Source organism: Melospiza melodia, chromosome 12, assembly GCF_035770615.1.
Source record: "Melospiza melodia melodia isolate bMelMel2 chromosome 12, bMelMel2.pri, whole genome shotgun sequence".
Classification (NCBI taxonomy): Eukaryota; Metazoa; Chordata; class Aves; order Passeriformes; family Passerellidae; genus Melospiza; species Melospiza melodia.
This window is the reverse complement of record NC_086205.1, coordinates 27,346,438-27,366,747: the sequence shown is the minus strand read 5'-3', so window position 1 is coordinate 27,366,747 and position 20,310 is coordinate 27,346,438. Positions and strand designations below refer to the sequence as shown.

General features: G+C 49.7%; 1 protein-coding gene across 1 annotated transcript in view; it reads left to right on the top strand.

The window, feature by feature from the left end:
• The first annotated feature begins 5,811 nt into the window (after positions 1-5,811).
• The window catches only part of LEKR1 (leucine, glutamate and lysine rich 1), a 28,784-nt gene continuing 14,285 nt past the window's right edge, over positions 5,812-20,310 (top strand). The window contains exons 1-5 of the mRNA XM_063167439.1: positions 5,812-5,910; positions 14,719-14,933; positions 18,717-18,836; positions 19,237-19,412; positions 20,092-20,277. Coding sequence (XP_063023509.1) covers positions 5,863-5,910; positions 14,719-14,933; positions 18,717-18,836; positions 19,237-19,412; positions 20,092-20,277 — 745 coding nt within the window. The 5' untranslated portion in view covers positions 5,812-5,862. The remainder of the gene's footprint in view (positions 5,911-14,718; positions 14,934-18,716; positions 18,837-19,236; positions 19,413-20,091; positions 20,278-20,310) is intronic.

Below are 20,310 nucleotides of genomic sequence, written 5' to 3'. Positions count from 1 at the left end.
CGGGCTCCACAGGCTGCCAGCTCAGCTGGCATCAGGCCACGGGTCACCTCAGGTGGCCACGGGTCACCGCGGGTGTCCTCAGGACACGACGGCCGAGCTCTCGGTCAGGGCAGCACAGAGGGCCATCCTCTGGCCATCACCTCCCCCAGGATCTGCCTTCAGAGAGCAGGAATAACCATTTTTGCACTTCAGTAAACATTATCTCTGTTTGGATGTTAGCTGCAGTCTTGCCCTTGCTCCTTTTGAAGTCAGTGGGTTTGACAGATGAGGAATCAGGTTCTAAAGCAAAGCAAGAAAAATCCTATTCCGCCTTATTTTCATCCCAGTTCCCCACATATAAGGGTAGGGCTGCTTCTTAACAGTCTGTTGTAGCAACAGCCTGCAACCAACACACGTGCTGTTATCTCTCCGTGGGAGATAAATTTACATTGTCAGGCCATGCCATGGAAATGCAACATTTGCATTTTCCTGTCAGGATGTGCCAGGACGCTGCAGGGCCATCCCAAAGCAGGAGTTGGGCACTGAGGGGAGCTGGAGGAAGGAGCAGCCTGAGCTCCTGCCAGGCACTGCATGCTGCTGTTTAAAAGGGTTTAAAAGGGGATGGAGAGGAGCCCAAGCAAAGCTCCAGAGCTATGTCACCAGTAAATATCATAACACAGTCTCAGGGCTTGCAAAGACTAGTCCTTACTTGTTTGGGCATTCCCACTCCTTTCCTTGTAGGCTGGGAGACCCAGGGATTGTTTCTACATGCAGGATCTCAGAATGATGCACACACACTGATCTTGCCCCCTGGATTCGAGTGAGCCCCACCATCCTCCTTGGGATGCTCCATCCTCTAAACATCCCAGCCTCCTTCACTTCTGTTTTCTCTCTATCTTTTCCTGTTTTACAGTGACTCCACAGTTCCTTCGCCACTGCCGGGTGTTTCTTCCAGTAGCTCACCAAGGCTGTAACATCTGTCTTGTTTCACCCATCCTCGTCCCCTTCCAGTGGGGAGGGCTTTGTGTGCAGTTTCTGTTTTGGCAGGATTTTCAGGTTTGTTGTTTTTTTTCTTAAAGGCAGCAGTAGAAACGTTTCACTCCCTCCAGCTCCTGTGTTTAAATTAGGAAAGAGCAGATTGCTGGTGGCTGGGGGGAACAGGGAAGATTGATGGGGTTTCTGCCATCCCATGGGAGTTCCCTGGCAGGGTCCTGGGAAACTGCTGAGTCCTGCACCTCACCCTCATGGTAACAGCTCTGTTTTGCCTGAGGAGCCCCCAGGAGTGCCACCGTCATTGTCACCCAGGAGCATTAGGAGATCTTATAGCTATGCCCTTGAATGCCTAAAAAATAGAGAGCCAAACCTCCTACCCCTCTGCACCATCTCCCAGGGCTTGGACTCTTGTTTGGACCTTTTGACAGGAGAAGAGGAATTGGCCTCAAGCTGTGCCAGAGGAGGTTCAGGTCAGATATCAGGAGAATTTCTTCATGGAAAGGGCTTTTCAGCACTCCAAGGGGCTGCCCAGGGAGGTGTCCAAGGAATGACTGGATGTGGCACTGAGGGCTCTGGGCTGGTGACAGTGCAGTATTTGGTCAGTCAAAGGGTGGATTCCATGGTCCTGGGGATCTTTTCCAACTCTAACGATTCTTTGATTCCCTCCCCAGATGCCATCCTGCTGACTGGTCTGTGCCCTCTGCCCATTCCTGACTGCCAGAGCTGCCTCTGTGCTCTGCATTCCCTCCTCACTCCAGCCCTGGATCCCTGACGCTTTTCCTGGCACCGTTCCCAACTCCTCTTGCTGCCAAGTCAGACTCAGTACAAGCGTCTTGTATTCCCTTTCAAATCCTTTCCTATCGTGGCAAATAAACCCACTGTCCTCCACACACACGCTCCTGATATTATCCTTGACAGCTCTTCACTTCTGGCACTCAGCTGCTGCTTAATCATATGGTTTCTTTCTCTGAGTCACCTCGTGTGCTCTTGCAGCCAAGAGCTTGACTTTGATTTGGCAATGTCACGGCAGGAGCACATCCCTCGGGATGCCGGTGCTGCCCCGCATGTCCCACTGCCCCCAGCACGCTCCTCTGTGCCCTGCTCTGGGCCACATCGGTGCCTCTGGAGAGTGGGACCATTCCCTCCCCTGTGCCCTCCCGCACAAGCACCCCGCTCCACCCTGCTCTCCCTGATTTTATCATTTCCCTGCTGCTGTGCAGAGTTTCTGTTCTTAGCGCACAGCGACCTGCCTGACCTTGACTCCCAGGTAGCCCCGGCGCTCAGATCCCTTCTCCAAACATCCTCCCGCTGAGGCCCCTCTCCCCTCACTCTCGTCCTTGTGACATTTGCAAAGAGGGGGCAAACGGAGCAAACCAAACAAACCCAGCAAATACCGCTGGAAAAGGGGAACCAACGCGATGTGCAGGGAGCACCGGGAATAAATAACCCGGCTGCCTTGCGAGCCCTGTCCTTCCCCTGACCCCTCGTGCCGCACGTCTGCTCCGTGCTGCGGGCCCGGCACGGGACCCCCGCTCCTCCCCAAATCCCCTGTGTACCTACGGAGCGATAACCGAGTTCTGCTCCTCCCTAGGAAAACAACCGGAGCTTCCCAGAGGAGCTGTTTGCAGACAATGCTGCGGAGCCGCTTCCCCGCACCGCTCCCTGTACCGCGCGAACGTGAGGGCAGCCTAAAGCCCGAGGGCTGGGATAAAAGTTGGATTTCTCACTGCCCAGAGAATGCTGCAGGTGAGGACACACCTATTCACCCTCCCAGCCCCTCGGCCGGTCCCGCTTTGTGCGAAGAGAGAGAGTGTTGGTGTTCATTGCCTTTTTCCCCAGCTGCACACTGGCACGGACTTTGCTCCTCTGGGCTGGGATTTCTAAGCAGCGGGAGGCTTTCCACGTGTGTTTGAGAAGGTACAAAGCCTGCCGGAAAACAATGGAAATAGCTGCCTTATGACTGCTGCGTGTCACGCACTCGGTTCTTGCCCGCTCGTTTGTCCTTGGAGCTGCTCGCGCCGCCTGGAACCTGATCCCGAGCGGTGCCGGGCGCCGGGGCTGGCACGAACACCGGCACCGTGCCACGGGCACAGACACGGCCGTGCTCCGTCCGGCCCGGCCGCGGCTCGAGGCCTCGGGCAGGGCTGACCGACCCCCTCAGCCCCCGGAGCCACCGCGGATGTGTGGAGCGGGCGGTGGGCTCCGTGAGGAGTGGGGGCTTTGTGGGGGCTTCCTGCCGGGAGGAAGCAGCTGCTTCAGAGCCGAGTGCTTCTCCTGTGCTCTGCTTCCCACAAGGGCCCTGGCCTGGGAGCATCCCGGCTGGCTCAGCATGGCTCTGCCAGGTTCTCCACACCTCCAGGACAGGATCTGCCCCGATCCTCTCGGACAGGCTGCCCTCAGCCTTCCCAAAGGACAGGCTCCCTCTGTGCAACCTTGCCTCAGACCTCAAAGACAGGATCTCCTTTATTTCCCCTACGATAGCCTCCCCTCAGCGCCCCAGTCTGGATCTTCTCATCCCTTTGTCCAATCTCTTTCAGGTCCTCCATCTCCGCAGGACTGGATCCCCTCCAGGACAGGCTCCTCTCAGCCCCACCAATACCTGGATCCCCTCAGAACCCTCTGGGACAAGCTCCCCTCAGGCCCCCCAAACACGGGATCCCCAAGACCGGATCCTTCAGCTCCCTCTGTCCAAGCCCCCTCCAGCCCCTCCTCAGCGGGCACAGCCAGGGTGGGGAGGGCCGGGATGCAGCAGCCTCCGTTCCCCCGTCCCTCCCTCCCTGCCTGCCTGCTGCGTGCTGCAGCCCGCCTTCCCCCCGGCCTGCCGCGCTCCCCCCGCTCGCCGCCCGCGGTGATCCGCGCTGAGCTCACGGCCGCGCCTCACGACACCCCGGCTCGGCACGTCAGCCCCGCCATCGCGTGAGAGCCGCCGCCCCCCCGCCCGCCGCCATCACGCACGGCGGGAACAGCTGCCGGCACGGCGCGGCCAGACCCCGCTCCCAGACCCCGCTCCCAGCCAAGGCGGGCTCTCGCCAGCTCCTATTAATGCAGATCTTAATTAATGACCCCCGCGGGGGGCGAGCCGCCCTTCACACGCAACACGCGCTCCCCCCCCGTTCGCCCGCGCCTGGCGTGGAAGCACGAAGAGGTTAAAATGGAGGCGGGGGCGTGAGGCGGCTGCCAAGGCGGGATTAGCGCGGCTCGGAGCTCGGCACGCAACGCGGGACGGGGCACGGCGGCCACACGCGAGGGACCCGCGGTGACACGCGTGGCACGGCCGTGCAGAGCTGAGGGGGAACGGAGGGCGCCGGGAGCCCGAACCAGTGCACGGTGCCCTCCGTCTCCCCCCCGGTTTAGCATCCCTCTGTTGAGACAGCACTTACTCACCCTTTCTTCCTTTCCCCCCCTTACTGATGCAATTTTCCTTTTTTTCCCCAATAAAGCTTTTGTTTCTGTCCCCTAAAATTCACCGCTTTCCTCAATCCAACCCCCCTTTTCTCCCCTATTCATCTCCCAACCTTACTAATGCTTCACCTCAGAGATGGGTCGCGCATAAATTAAATTAAGGTCACCTCTTTTTTTTTTTTTTTTTTTTTTTTTTTTTTTTTTTTTTTTTTTTCTTTTTTTCATGGCCTGTCCCCAGTTTTTTTTTTTTTTTTTGTGTATATCCCTAAATTATGGTTTTGGGGGTGTATTATTTTATATAAGGCTGTAGGGAATGTTTTGGGGATGTAGGAACTGCTTGGGGGATGTAGGAATTCCTTTGGGCAGATGGTCCCTGCTGTGTGATCAAGGCAAGTCCCAACAGGGACTGGGATTTGGAGGAAACAGCAACCCATCAGCGATAGAAAGAAGGGCAGAAAGGGGAATTAATCCCGCTGAAACTGCCGAATCTCGCTGCCAATCCTTCCCTGATTTATTTATTTTCGTGACTGTGTGTTCGCTCCAGTGGGTCTCACCGGGAGCTGGCGGCTCCCGGTTCATCCCGAGGTTGAGCTCGTGCCTCGGGTGTGACACGCAGATGACCCGGCTGGCAGGGCCGGATTTGGGGTGGCGGGGACTAATTGGGGGTGTCGGGTGGCTTTGGGGTATTGGAGCCGAATTTGGGCTGGTGGGGCTGAATTAGGAGTGCCAGATGTAGTTTTGAGGGGTCAGGAGGAGCTTTGGGGTGTCACGATTGAATTTGGGCTGTTAGGGCTGGCTGGGGGGGCAGAGGTGGTTTTGGGGTGTCAGTATAGACTTTGGGGACTTAGGGACAGGTTTGGGATGTCAAGGCCAAATTCGGGACATTGGGGGTGGCTTTGCGTGTGCAGGGCCAAATTTGGGGTGGCAGGGCCAAATCTGGGATGTCAGGTTTTGGCTTTGGGGTGTCAGGGTTTCGCTTCGGGGTATTGGGGGGCTTCGGGGTGGCAGGGCTGAATTTGGGGTGTCAAGGTTTGTCTTTGTGTCAAAATCGAATTCAGGATTTTGGGACCGGCTTCGGGGTGGCAGGGAAGAATTTGGGGTGTCAGGGTTTGGCTTTGGGGTGTCAAGGCCCAATTCGGGATGTCGGGGCCGGTTTCGGGGTGTCAGGAGCGGCTCTGGGGAGCCGTGTTGGTCATGCCAGGGCTGGCTTTGGGGTGTCAGGGGGATTTTGGGGCGCACTAAACCCCGATCCTGCGGCGAGCCCGGGCCGCGCTCCCCTCCCCGCAACCCCTCTGACGCGCACGCGCCGTTGCCGCGGTTACGGCCGACGCCGCGGCCACAAAATGGCGGCGGCCGCCGCGCCCCCCCCGCCCCTCACGGGTCCCCCCGGCCGGGACCCCGGCGGGCCCTGAGCCCCGAGCCCCCGCCGCTCCCGGAACCCCGAGCCCCCGCCGCTCCCGGAGCCCGCCGCCCAGCCCGCGGGAGGCCATGGAGCGGCGCGGCCCCGTCCACGCGCTGCCCGAGGAGATCCGCAAGGTACGAGCTGTGGAAATGCCAGACCCCGACGCTCGGAGCTCCTGCAGCAGCTCAGGGATGTTGCACAGGCCTGTGAGCACCGGTGCATTGCCTGTACATTTTGGCCCTGGGTTAGGCTGGGTGTTGGATTTCCTCACTCTTTGTGCGGTGTAATTACAGTAATTCTATAGGAACCCTGCAGAGGAACTCCTGAGTCTGTGCCAGGGCTGTCAGTGCAGGTGAGTTTCGGGGAACACCTGAGTCTGTGCCGGGGCTGTCACTGCAGGTGAGTTTTGGGGAACACCTGAGTCTGTGCCAGCACTGTCACTGCAGGTGAGTTTTGTGGAACACCTGAGTCTGTGCCAGCACTGTCACTGCAGGTGAGTTTTGGGGAACACCTGAGTCTGTGCTGGCGCTGTCACTGCAGGTGAGTTTTGGGGAACACCTTGCCCTGTGCCAGGACTGTCACTGCAGGTGAGTTTTGGGGAACACCTGAGTCTGTGCCGGGGCTGTCACTGCAGGTGAGTTTTGGGGAACACCTGGCCCTGTGCTGGGGCTGTCAGTGCAGGTGAGTTTTGGGGAACACCTTGCCCTGTGCCGGGGCTATCAGTGCAGGTGAGTTTTGGGGAACACCTCGCCCTGTGCCGGGACTGTCACTGCAGGTGAGTCTCAGATTTCCCCTGTTCTGGCGTGTTTTGCTGCCGGGAGCTCGGAAGGACTGCAGAGCATGACATGTTCCAGAGGAGTATCAACACACACGGGGACGGAACATTCCCCTTCCTCTCCCCTCGTGTCTTTGTGTGTTCTTTTGTTTGCCAGACAGATGATTGCCGGTGTAACAGCGCTGCTGTTTGTATGGCTCAATTTAGGAGGAGGCTGCACTCAAGTGGAACACGAGTCACTTTTTGTAACACTATCAAGTTTTCACTTTGGCAGTACAACACCCAGCTGTCCTCATTCCTCGGTCTGCAGCTCATAATTGACAAGTCATTTAAAAGCTTTGTGTACTCAGCCTGGAGAAATTCTGCCTGGCTTAGTCCAGGAAACTGTTCAGACAATTTCTGAGAAGATTTCTGAGAAATTAAGGATGGGTAGGATGGATAAAGAAAGGGAAAATGAATACTTAGCCTTAAAAAAGAAGAAGGGGAGAAGCTGTGGGACTTTCAGACTCGTGAGCAGCTGTTTTGGTAGCAGGAAGGATCCCACTAAGTTTGTGTATTTAGCAGTTAGTTTTTCTGCCCCAACGGGGTACAGTGGTGAGCAAAAATCAGTGTAAGCTTCTCACAGAAACAGTTGTACCAAACTGCTGAAGGAGGGAATCCTCCTGGAACTGGTTACTGCTTAATATTTCCTTTAATGACTAAAAGCTGCAGTTTGGTGGCACTTGAGCCTGTTTTATGTTGGGATCAGTTCCTGAGGCAGTTCCTGCTCCATGTGCTCGGCGTGTGCTGGCACAGGGAGGGAGCAGCAGCCAGGGCAGGCACAGAAATGCAGTGACATGAGTTCTGTCAGCGCCAGTGTCAGTGGCTGCTGGTTACTGTTGAGCCAGGATCTTGGATTACAATAAGGAATATGCTGGTGCCAGTCAGGAAGGGGTGTGAGCACTCTGGGAACAGCATTAAACTCCATACTCTTAGCAAAAATAAGGCTTTTAAAATTAATCCAGTGCATCAATACAAAATCCATAATAACCTCCTTGTCAGACTTAACAGTCTGAGGGCTGTAATCAGGTCATAAGCAGAATAAAATGAACAAAGGGATGTCACACAGAAAGAATCTGTTAATGTATTAATAGTTTGAATAGCTCAATAATTGTAATAGGAATCACATGTGAAACTTGAGTCTTTGTTGTCCATCTGTCCAGGGCTGTTGAGGTTTCAGTTCTGAGCTGCAGGCTTTAAAATAATGACGTGACTGATGGGAATTTAGAAAAGAGCAAAAATAGTAAAAAGAGCTTTAAATTCTTCTAAGAAAGGATAACAGAGCTGGGTTTGTTCATTCTGGAAAATACCTGAGGACACAGTAACTGCTCACGGGAGGTGGTGGTTCATTTCCAGGTGCAAATGAGTCTTTTGCTCACATTTCTGCATGTGCTTTGGTTGAAAGCATTGCTCTGAAACTCTGGAGCAGCTCTCCCAGCTGTTGTGGAATTCTCCCAGTGGGATTGTCACTTCAACTTGTCCCTCGAAGTAGAGGATGGGGTAGGCAATCTCTGGAGATCCCAGCAGTGCTGGGTACAAAGGTGATCCCACCTTTAACAAAACATCCAGTGCAGAGGACACAGGATTTGCAGATATGGACAGAGTTCTGCTCCTGTCCCATCCTCCTCGTGCCACGTGTAGCTCCAAGGCAGCGACAGCCTGGGGTTTGGGATGGGAAAGTGTCAGGGTTTGACACATCCTGTGCTGTGCTCATCTCCTCCTCAGCTGGCTCGTGTTGTAGCTGCAGCATGGTTACAAGGCACTACAAGTCATTCTCACCATTTCCTGCCCTTGTATCTGCCGTCCTTTCTGCACACATGTGCTCGTTCCCTTCCTGTTGTTCTCTGCTGCCCAGATTTTACAGCTTCTCCTTTGGAATCTCCCTGTCAGCCGGCTCCCAATGCAGCCAGATGTGAGCCAGCTGTGCCAGAGGAGCACATGCTCCCAGAGTGGGTGTGTGGGCCCAGGGAGCACATGGGGCTGCAGGGATGGAGCCTCTCAGGCACTGAGGGCTGCCCAGAGTGAGGGATGTGCCCTGGCCTGGCACTGGGCTGGCATGGATGGATGGATGGATGCATGGATGCATGGATGCATGAATGGATGCTGGAGGTTGGGCTGTGGCACTCACAAGGCATCCAGGAGCAACCTCACAGGCTCAGGCTCTCATTTTTCCTCTCCTTGGAGCTGCACAAGCTGTTTATCACTATTTTATTTTAAAGGAAGTTTTAGTCTAGAGGGAAGGAGATTTCTCAGCATTTTGTGAGGGGAATGATGTGAAGGGATTTTTGTTCTTCATATTCTGATCTATTTTGCCTCAGAGAACTGTGTAAAAACTTCATTCCTTCTTCTGCTCTCACACCCCTTTCACAACATTGCGTGGAAGGAGATTTCTCAGCATTTTGTTAAGGGAATGATAGATGTGAAGGGAACTTGGTTCTTCATGTTCTGATCTGTTTTGCCTCAGAGAACTGTGTAAAAACTTCTATATGTCCCCGCTTTCTTCTCTCTCTCATTCCTTCTTCTGCTTTCATACCCTACCCCTTTCACAGCATTACATGGAAGGAGATTTCTCAGCATTTTGTGAAGGGAATGATGTGAAGGGACCTTGGTTCTTCATGTTCTGATCTATTTTGCCTCAGAGAACTGTGTAAAAACTTTAACTTCTTCTCTCTCTTATTCCTTCTTCTGTTCTCACACCCCTTCCACAACATTGCATTTCACATTCATTGCAAGATGGGTGCTAAATGAAAAAAACAAGAACAATAGGTGAATAAAATATCTACATATCCATTATTAAAGTTTATAGTATTCTTTTGTATTTATAGTTGCATACTTCTTGGGAACTAATTGTTAGTAAAGATGGAAATCAGTGGCTTTTAATGCCTCCTTTTAATGTATTTACATAGAGTTTCTGCAAGCAAACTCAGCCTGAGAGGTGTCACAGAGCCCAGCAGCGTACAGAAGGGAGTTAGTGTTTCCTTGACCCAATGTCATGGATGTGTATTTTTGGGGACTTGTGGTTTTATTGCTTGGTTAATGTTTTATTTTGGTTTAATTTTTCCTCAAGGCTTTTATATTTCACCTTGGTAGTTGTTTGTTGCCAGTGGTAGATGAATCATTTTTTGTGCCTTTGGACTTTAATTAAAGTTCTGTGGGAGTGGAGGGAAATAGAAGGGAAGAGGCAGCTTTGCACTGAGGATCTCCCTGAAACAGGAAACAGAACAGCAACAGAATGACCCAAGTCCTCAAGGCAGCAAGCACAGTTATATTTAATTTCATATTTTATTTGAAAAAAAAAAAAAAAAAAAAAAGCTTTGTTACCATAAATCATAACATTAGTAGGGCCAAGATCCCCTGAGAGACTGGGAGTTGTGTGAGGCCGGGAGAGAGGAGCTGGGGCCGGGCAGGAAGCCTGAGCTGTTCCCCATGGGGACAGAACGTCCTGTGGTGTCCCCAGGGTATCGGGTACACCACAGGCAGCCAGGGGCACTCAGAGCCTCTGCACAGCCTGGGCACAGTGTGGGCTCTGCGTGAGCACATCATGGCAGCCTCCCTCCTCTGCTGCCTGCCTGTGAACCCAGCACTGGGGTTTTCCTGTGGAAGCTTCTGGAACACAGAGTTCAGCCGTGGCTGGGAGCCCACGGGACAGCACAGCTCCGTGCTTGGGACGTGCTGCAGTGGCACCAGCAGGCATTTAAAAGCAGGTAAAATTCCAGTTTGTGCCCTCCAGATAAGCGTGGCAGAATGGCAGAGCCCATTTCAGCATCCTGCTGGGCCCCTGGATTCTCCTGGAGGTGATATCTCTGAGCTGCTCCAGTGCCCACGGAAGTTTCCAGCACTCAGTGTGGAATTTGTGATGTTTTGTGCTGTTGGGGTGTCAGGCTCCTGCTGTGGGGGTGCTCTGAGTGCTGGGGAGTGCTCTGCAAATGGGAGAAAATCCTGCAATGGTCTGGGTTGGAAGGGGCCTTCAGGTGCCATGGCAGGGACACAGGGACACCTTCACCATCCCAGGTGAGTCCAGGCCCCGGTGTCCAGCCTGGCCTGGGCACTGCCGGGGGTTGTGTCCAGGTGGCTCAGCATCTCCACTAAGGGACACTCCCCACCCTCTCTAGGCACTACAGCCAAGCTTTTCTCATCACACCAGGGCTGTATTCTCTAAATCCAAAGATTTCTCATCACACCAGGGCTGTATTCTCCATATCCAAAGTTTTCTCACAAAACTAGGGCTGTATTCTCTCTATCCAAGGTTTTCTCACAAAAAACCTTTTTTGTTTTGTTTGTTTGCTGGCCCTGTGCTGGTGTTTGCAGCTCTGTGAGTGTGACAATGTCAGGGTTCATTATTCTGCTTTCCTCCAGGCTGCAGTGGGTTCAGCCACCTGAGCTCCCGGTGCTGTTTCCTCTCGTGACACAGGGATTTTCCCAGGGCATGTTTTGGGTGAAGCAACCTTCTGGTTTTGCTCCCAGCCTGTTTCTCCACTGTTCATGTGTTCAAAGCAAGCACGGGATTTTTATTTTGCAACTGTGATTTTATGGGCAGGCAGCAAATAATGATGTGAGCAGTGTGGCTCAGCAGTACCATCTGTAGTGCTCTGGGGTAGATGCTGATTGAAAACTTGGCTCATAAATACACTTTGTTTCTTTTAAAAGAAGTTAAGTTTCTACTGAGACCTTTTAAAAATCTTTCTCTGACTAAGGCAAATATAAATTTCAATCTGGTACCTTATTTTGTGTACACATCAAAAAGACTCCCCTTTCTTCCTCAAAAATCAATGGTTTGAGTCATCATTTCTTTTTGTGCAGCAGGGATTGACTGGTGTGTCAGAAGAGGGACAGACGGGATGAGAAACATGAAAATAATGTGGGAGAGGAATGAAACAAAAAAGAAAGTAAAATTTGGTAATAAGGTAGAATAAATCAACATACAGAAATAATTTAAGACCACCCAGTTGCAGCATAAGGATTTTTTTTTCCTTGACTTTTATGTTTCCAGCTACAAGTTTGAATTGGACAAATACAGAGTTTTTTGGTTTTGACCAGTCCTTGCTGAAGCAATCTCAGTCCCGACAGATCTGGGGACCAAGGAGCACAGGGGGGGTGTTGTGAGGAATTTCTGCATGGGAAGGGCTGTCCAGCCCGGCCCAGCTGCCCAGGGCAGTGCTGGGGTTTATCAGCCCTGTGCGTGTGGGTGCTGTGGTGGGGTGGCACTCCATGCTCTGGCAGAGCTTTTCCAAGCTGAGCAGTTTCAGGGTTCTGTGGTCAGTGATCTCTGTGCTGGGTGCTGTAACATCAAAGCCCTGCCCAACGAGAGAGGAGCTCGCTCTTCCAAACAGGAATCCAGCTCTCCATCCTGGGATGTTTGTGGGTGGAATGTGAAATTCCAGAGCAGAGGGGTGGTGGTGCACGAGCTGACACACCCTGCAGTTATTTGGTCAAGTTCAAGTGGTACAAATTCCTGTCTCATCGTTCAAAAGGCTAAAAATGGTCCAGGCCACCAATTTCTTTTCTTTTTTCCTTACAGCTTATGCTCTACAGATGAGACTGAGTCAGACAGATGTAATTTGAGTGATTAACCCTCTTGGCTCAGTCCTCCCCTTGCCTTGGTAGCTGAAGAAATCTTTGTAACCAGGGGATAATATTTCCTTCCAAAGCCAACTGCAGAGTGGAAACTGTTCCCCCAGATGCTTTACAGCATCTGTGCATCACTCACAACTGTAGCTCAAAGCCTTATGGATAAATACCTTCCCAGATCAAGCACTTTGTCCTCAGCAAAACTGGTTTTTTAATTCCTAATTGATTTTTTCTGTTCACTGCTTGTCCTCAGTGCTCACTCAGGACACGTAAGTCCCCTTTCTGCTCAGAGCTCTGATGGTTTCCTTTTCTATTCCTTCCAAACTGTTTTTCCCCTGTTCTTTTCCTGCTTTGAAGTTAAGATGACAGCGGTGTTTTTATCAAATGGAAACAGTGAAATATGGAATCTGAAACCATGAATTTGTGTTTAGTACACATCCTTTGTGGTTACTCAGCAATCTCACTGTTCCAGAAAAGGTAATTTGTAAGCACAAGAGCTGATGAGTTTGTTTCCTACAGATTTTGTTTAATGGTTGGTCAACTTTGGTGTCTAAGAGACAAGGCCTGGTGGAGCTTTTCTCCTGGAAAGACCATTTATTTATAAGGCTGCCAGGGGGCAGGGGTAGATGGGATATTGGAATTCCTGGGTCAGATGGGATTTTGGGAATTAGGAATTGTTGCCTGGCAGGGTGGGCAGGCCCTGGCACAGCTGGAGCTGCCCCTGGATCCCTGGCAGTGCCCAAGGCCAGGCTGGACAGTGGGAGGTGTCCCTGCCATGGCAGGGCTGGCGCTGGGTGGGATTTCAGGTCCCTCTTAACCCAAACCATCCTGGGATTCCATGAGAGAGGAACCTTGGATTCAGGATGGGAGATCAGGTCAGTGCCTTCCTTGCTCTATTCACTTTCATCTGGGCCCTGGTGATTTCCCAGGTACCCTGGACAGATGTGCTGGGTTTAAATTAACTGTGGCTGGCATCACTCAGCGTGTTCCAAATCCATTCCTGGTGCCAGGGAACCGTTCCATGTATTCAGGTGCATGTTTGGAAGCTGTTCAATCTGTGCACTTACTGCAGTGCTTGCAGGGTAATTATTAATGTGCAGAGCAAGGTCCTGATTTACTCAGCAGTTCCTATTCTGTGATTTTTTTACTCTGTAGCAAATACTGTAAAAATCCAACCTGATCAGGAATCCTCCCAGATTTTCATTTCACCTGAGGAATGGATGGGAAGGAGAGCACTTCCAGCTGAGCCCAGACAGGGAGTATTTGTTGTTCTATGACTTCATTTATTTTGACATTCAGTAACAAAGCTGAAAACCAAGAAGTTTTGGTACTTGCACAAGCCCTTTGCAGTTCAGCCCCCTGGTGATTCTATCTTGTTTTTGATGGGAGAGGCAGTGAAAGTTCTCAGCTGTCAGTGTGAGCAGCAGCAGTGGCTGTGCTGCACGGGGCGCCGTGTCCTCTCTGATAAACCCCTCCTGTGCTCCCTGCACAGCTCGTTTTGTCCTTTCCCACTGCCCTCATTCCAGGGCTTTGGAACTTCGGGGTGCTTGTCCTGAGGAGCAGTTTCAGGTTTCCAAGCACAGACTGCAGCTGCCAGGAAAAATAAACTTGCATTTTCGGCTCCTCCAGAGCAGCTGTAACCAGGGGGGTTTAAACTGGAGCAACATTAGGAAATGGGGGAATAAAGCTTGTGTAGGGCACCCTGAAACACTGTTTATATCAAGCTATATTTAAACTCCTAAAGGTTGTTGTATGAGTCTTTAATTTATAATTTTGAAAGCTCTTTTCTTTCCTCTCAGTAGGGTTTCTTTCTGTTTATCCCAATGTCTCAAAACATCTTTTTTTTTCTTCTTCGGTAAAACAAAGCTTCTTAATTGGATTTAAACTGTTTGAACAGGTGCTTGCATGTTCCTTGCTTCAAGGTTAATAACCAGCTCAGTTGGAAAAGTCTGTTTCCCAGTTTAATACATGGCCTTTCCTTTGGATGGGTGTTACATGCTCTGTGTTTTGTAATCAGCCCTGAGTCCTTCATTCCTGGCAAAGGGGTTACAGATTCCACAGCACCCCAGTGCCATGGACACCTCAGCTTCACTCATCAATTATTTTTGTGAAGATTGTGGATTACCTCACTTTATTCACTCTCCCTCCTCTTGCCTCCTTCACTTGGATTTGAGTTGTCAGAAACCCAGAGAAATAACATTTATCTGGTAATCCCAGATTCATTAATGAAACAGCTTTGTAAAACACAGCATTTCACTTTCCATTAATACCTCCAACCTAACTCAGAAGTACTTCAGCATTTCAGTGAGAGTTCCCACATATCAAATTGATGTATCTTGGGAAGCTGCCAGGAAGGAAAAGTGCTGCTCTAGCTGGGGTTCATTTTGCTAATGAAGATTTTTGTCTCTATTTGCTAAAGCCATAACATCATCTGATCTCAAACGTTCCAGAGCAGCAAACGGTTTAATTGTTTGGATTTGTTATTATTTCTTAGCGTGACTGAGGGGTTTTTAGCCGAACCTGTTTCTCTGAGACACTGAAGCATTTTCTCTCTCTGCAGATGCCCCGGGACCAGACAGTGTGCAAATACTGCGGAGTCAGCTACCTGACACTCCACGAGTTCAAGGTGATGGAGGACAAAGTGAAAGCAATGGAGAAGGAGATTAAGGTTTATAAGGGCAGCCTAGAACGGGAGCAGCGGCTCCAGGCAGAGTTGCAGGCTCTTCACCACGACCTGGAGCGCTGCCGGGCTGAGAGCGAGTCCAAGACGGAAAGGTCAGAGCACATCGTCTCTGGAGATCCTGGGGCAGGGAATTTCAGCACAAAAGCAGCTTCAAATACAAATAACATTTGTCTTTCTGTTCTCAGATGGCCCATATACTCGGTAATACTTGATTTAAATCACCTTTCACAGTGTCCTGTGGAAGCAGGTTCAGAATTCCTGAGCAGCTCAGGAGCAGTCGGTGTGTGGAAGGTGAAGGAAAGGCCAGAAGCACGCAGAGGGATTTCCCCTGCACACACTCCCAAAGGGAAAAGATGAATATCTTATCATCCTGTAATAAATCTCTAATACTCCAAATGAAATTGCACAGGACTGGGAGTGCCACAGGTCTGAGGTTTGGGCTGGCTGTCTCTCAGTAAAGAATTGCCAGTGTCCTTCCCTGGCAGTCTCAGGATTCCCTCTCTGCAGGGCTGGGACAGAATCCTAAAGCAGTGAGGAACAGTTTGGGAAATGTCAGGGGCATTTTGCTCCACAAACAGGAGGTTTCAAATCCTTACAGATATCGGAAGGTGCCACTTAAAGGGGGAGTTTTGTACCATAAAACTCCAGTAATTAATGGTGGACCTCAGAGCCAATTAGGACCTTCAAGTGTGTTCTTTCAGCTCATACTTACAGGATCTATATCCTTTTCCCTGCATATATTTTGGACTCTATTGTTGTATTCCATTAATTGATTACAGCAGGACTATAAATAATTGATGTTTGTAGTCAATTAATAAAAGATACTTTGTAAAAATGCAGTTTGCTCAAGTTTGCTACAGATGGATTGAAGCTACCAGAAACTCCTGGGTAATTTTTGGCTCATCTGACTGAAACAGACAGAAGTTTTTTTTGTAAGGATGAGGTTCTAATTTTAATTATCAGCACAGTTTGATTTTTGGGATCCCCAGGAGAGGTGTTCCTTGCATGACTGCCTCACACCAAGGGATGTAGAGCTGAAGGTGCTCTTGAGATTGGACTGAAATGCTTTGGAAACCTAATTTTTTTTGGAGAATGACTCAGATACTCTTAAAATATTAATTAATGGATTTAGTTAGGCTTTTGCTTGCTAATATTACTAATAAAAGATTCATTTTAGAGCACAAGTTCCCACAAAAGTGAACAAAATGCATTTGTCTTGTAAGTTACTTATAATGTTTCTTGCAATATCTTTTTAATTTAACCATCGTTCACCCCTCCTTCCTGATATTCAGTATTTTCTGTGGTTTAATATCTATTTTTAAAGCTTGTTTGCTCCTTGTCCCTTTAAGGACCCTGGGTGGCAGCTCTGGTGGCAGTGTGTGAGCAAATGCACTGACAGCACATTCTTCTTGTGGAGGCTCATTTGCCAGAGCTAAACTTTAAATTTTCATCGAGCTGACTTTTTGTAGTGAAGCTGGAACAGTTAATAAAATTTTTATCTCTGCACTTTTCTCCCCTAAGGCTCCACTTGATTTAAAAGCTGCTGAAATCAAGTGAGATGCTTGCAGTAGGTTTCCGTTCCAGCCATAAATCAACCATTGTGCCTTGTTAAGAAACTTGGCTGAATGTTCCTTATCTTCTCCTTGCTGTCCTGGGCCTCTCTGACTACCTTGTGGTGAGGTATAAACTATTCAACATCCTGGCTCTGGCCAGGCTGACAAATCACTGCTCCCAGAATCCAAACATGCCTTTTTCTCACTTTTATCTCTGCCAGACCCAGGGATTGAATCTCTTATCATTTGCAGGCTGTTTCAGGTTTCTGTTCCCTCTGGGTTCAGCTATCCCTGCTGGTTCCTGTGGTTAACCTTGAAAGCACCTGGGAGTTTGCCTGTCTTTAGTTACCTTTCCTTTGGGGTCCTGGCAGGAGAAGGGGAACAGACTGCACTGATCCTACTGCTCAACCTTATTCTGTGTTAGAATCACCTCAGTCTTGGTAATTAATTGCGTTGTTGTTAATTTAATTAGTGAAATTCAGCCACACCCAGTGTAGGAAATGTAAAATAGAAGTAAAGATGTCCTCAAGTGCCACATCCACCCTTATCTTGAACAATTCCAGGAGTGGTGACTTCAGCACTGGCTGAACAGAAAATGAGCAGCTCCCGGCTGTGAAATGAAAGTGAGCAGCTCTGGCTCTGGGCAGCTCCCAGAGTTTCATGGCAGTGAAAACGCTGGGCTGGGGCTTTTTTGGGACAGAGTGTTCCAGGCTGCTGAGTGCTGGTGGCAGTGCCAGTGCTGCTCCATCCCACCAGGACCCTGGGCAGGGATGATTGCTGGAAACGCCCGGAGAAGGGGAGCTGCTCCTCCTGCTCTGGGGTGTTCTCAGAGCTCCCTCTGGGCTCTCTGTGCTGTTGTGCCCCTGCCAGCGCCGGGGTGGGCATGTCCTGACACCTCCCACTGCCACAGAGGAGCCCCAGGGGCTGCCAGCGTGGCTGGGAGTGCTCAGCCAGTGCCCAGCATCTCCAATGCCAGCTTCTGACCCTCCACTGCACCCTCCCTTTGTGCTGAAACCCCCAAAATAGTGGGTTTATAACGGTCTTGCCTTTTCCACGGGTTCTTTAGTGTGTGACTGAGCAGGAAACATCCCTTTAATGGCAGCTCTGGAATGGAAAGAGGAAGAAAATGTGCCTCTCCTTGTTTACCAGTTTCTTTTTAATCCAAAAGATCTTCAAATACTCCCTATTCCAGAACGAGAATGGAGAATGGGCATCTGGCTCTCCCTGGCTCCCAGAGTTTGGATTTGTTATTGGTCACTGATAAATCACTGATTTTTTTCCTCAGCTGCAAACTGATTTGAATTCCTGTAGCTGTTTAGGGAATGGCCTTTTTCTTTTTTCTTGTGAGTGACAACAGTTCTGCTCCCAATCACAATCCAACAGATTTTATCTCTCCCCTCCTGCTCCTCACCTCCTGGAAATTTGCAGGTAGCAATGGGTAAAATTTCCTAAAAAGGTAATGCCAGGAATGTCTTCAATTTTATTTTTTTCCTCAGGTTTCACTAAGCCCCAAAAACTTGCTTTTTAACCCCCAGATGTTCAGTTCAGATTTTGTCAGAGCTCTGCAGATCCAGGTTCCTTAACCAGAACTGATATTTTTTTAAATGTGCATTTTGGTGCTGATCTGTGTGATAACAGCAACTAATGCACTGTCATAGTTTGGTTTAATTTTTATATATTTTCAGCAAAAATCATTCTCACTCTCTTCTGCTGTTTCAAATTGACGCCAAATGCTTCTGCCAGCCTTTGGTTTTGTAAAATTCTTGTCTATTCAAACATTACTTATTTACTTGTGGCAATGAGTCACCAGGAGACAAATAGATCATTTTCTCTGTGTGAGCAGTAGGTGTTGAAAGCTGAACCAGGGGCTGGTTTTTAACAGTTGCTTGTCACTGGAGTGGTATTTTTGGGGCTGGAAGCTGCTTTAGGATGGTTATCTGCAGAAAACAGCTGGGGCTGATGTGCTGTGTGGGATTGTTCCTCACACGTGCCACAGGAAGGGAACTGGATTCTGCTCTTTTATTCCTGTGCAGCTCAATTCATTTCCTGACAGTTATGGGAGCAAGTGCTGAATTGTTGAAAGAGCAATGTTTAAACTGTTTATTTACACTGGGGTAGCTGTGCCTGAAAAACAAACTGGTGCTGCAAGGAAAAGTTCCCAAGGTAAATGTTAGAGGTGAAGAACACCTCGGGGATGGTTCTGGAGGTGTTTGCTGTGCCTGAGGCCAGCACAGAGCTGGCTCCTGCCTGGGAAAGCTGAAACCCAGGCTGGAGGTTGATTATTGCTGCAAACAACTCTGATTGTTTTATTTGCGTCTCCAGGATAAAAACCCTGACAGTGGAGCTGAAAACCAAGCAGGAGGAGATGAAAACGGTGAAAGCTGATTTGCAGTATTTCCAGGAGGAGAAGGAAGCTGCCTACAAGCAGTCACAGGTGCTCAGGTGAGAACCCAGAAAGAAATGCTGATGTTGGAAATGCTCTACTTCTTACATAAATATTGTTTATAGAGACTCACCATAAACCTGGGCATACAGTCATTTAAACATGATTACTCTGATTTCTCAATTAAAAGTGATTGTACAACTTCCTATACTGGATTTTGAAATGATGAAACAAACCCAGTTTTCTTCATTTTTGTAGAAAAGCTCTAAACATTTAGATGGGGAAACTTATAATACATATATTCAACACAGAGCACATTTCATACACTGAATTATTGTAACTCAATGCAGTATAAATTACCAGATAATGGGAACATAGTTGTCAAGCCTAGTCTAATTCCCAAGTTTTACTTGTAGAATAATTTATAAATATACATCTGGTACGTTTTCTTTCTTGCAGAACTACCTTGGAGCACCATTGCTCCACGCTGAGCAAGGCTGTCTCACTGTTCCCTTTCATTAGGAGTGAATTGGACAGTATTAAAGAGGTCATCTCCACCAACATGGAGAGCTTTGCTGCCATGAAGGAGGAAATTTTTCGGCAAATAAAAGCCATGAGCAAAGAGGCTCTGACAGGTAAAGCAAGAGAAAAAAGGATCCTCCAGGCATCCAGCATCCCTGTGGGAGCTGCTGGAGTGTCCTGCAGTGCTGCCCCCCAGACTGGACAGGCTGCACCCCTTCCCTTCCAGCTGGCTGGGAGGGCAAGTGAAGAAAAAGGGGAAAACAATGAAGGTGGTGGAATGCAGTCCTGCTGTTAATTGTCCATCTTAAGCAGAACATCGAGCTCTGAGGGTAAAATTCAAAGAATTGGTCTCAATCCCCAGAGAGCTGCAGTGTCCATGTGGCACGGGGAGGTTCCTGTGTCCTCAGGGTTCCTCTCTCACTGGGCTCATTCCTTGCCTGCTGCAGGCTGTGTCCCTGCAGGCATCCTCAGCCTCAGAGGGACCCAGACATTTCAAGGCTTCTTTTCTGGAGTATTCCTTGTTGTGTTTGTTGTAGTGCTCCCAATATGCAGAGGATCTGTGTGGAAACAGGAGTGGAGCCTTTCTTACACAGGCTCTGTATCCCTCACCCAACATTTCCTCCTTCAGACTAGTGCCACAGCAGGAATATCACACCCATCCTCAAACCCAGCTTTCCACATCAAAACTATTTAGCCCCACTTATTTTTGCTGGCCTGTGAATGCCATTTAAATGATGTTCATGATTAACACGAAATAGCAGCAGTCTGCATGGGTTTGTTTTGCCTCCTCAGAAATACCCAAATTGAACCAAAGATTGGCAAAATCCCAGCGGGAGAACGAGTGCCTGCAGGAGAAGGTGAAGCACCTCACGGAGGTGGCCGACACAGTTGAGCTGAAAACTCAGCAGCTCCAAACTTCCCTCCAGCAGGGCAACGAGCTCCAGAGCCGCTGCCGTGAGCTGCAGAAGGAAACTCTGGGTAAGGGAAGCTCTTTTCTTTTCTAGCAAAAAT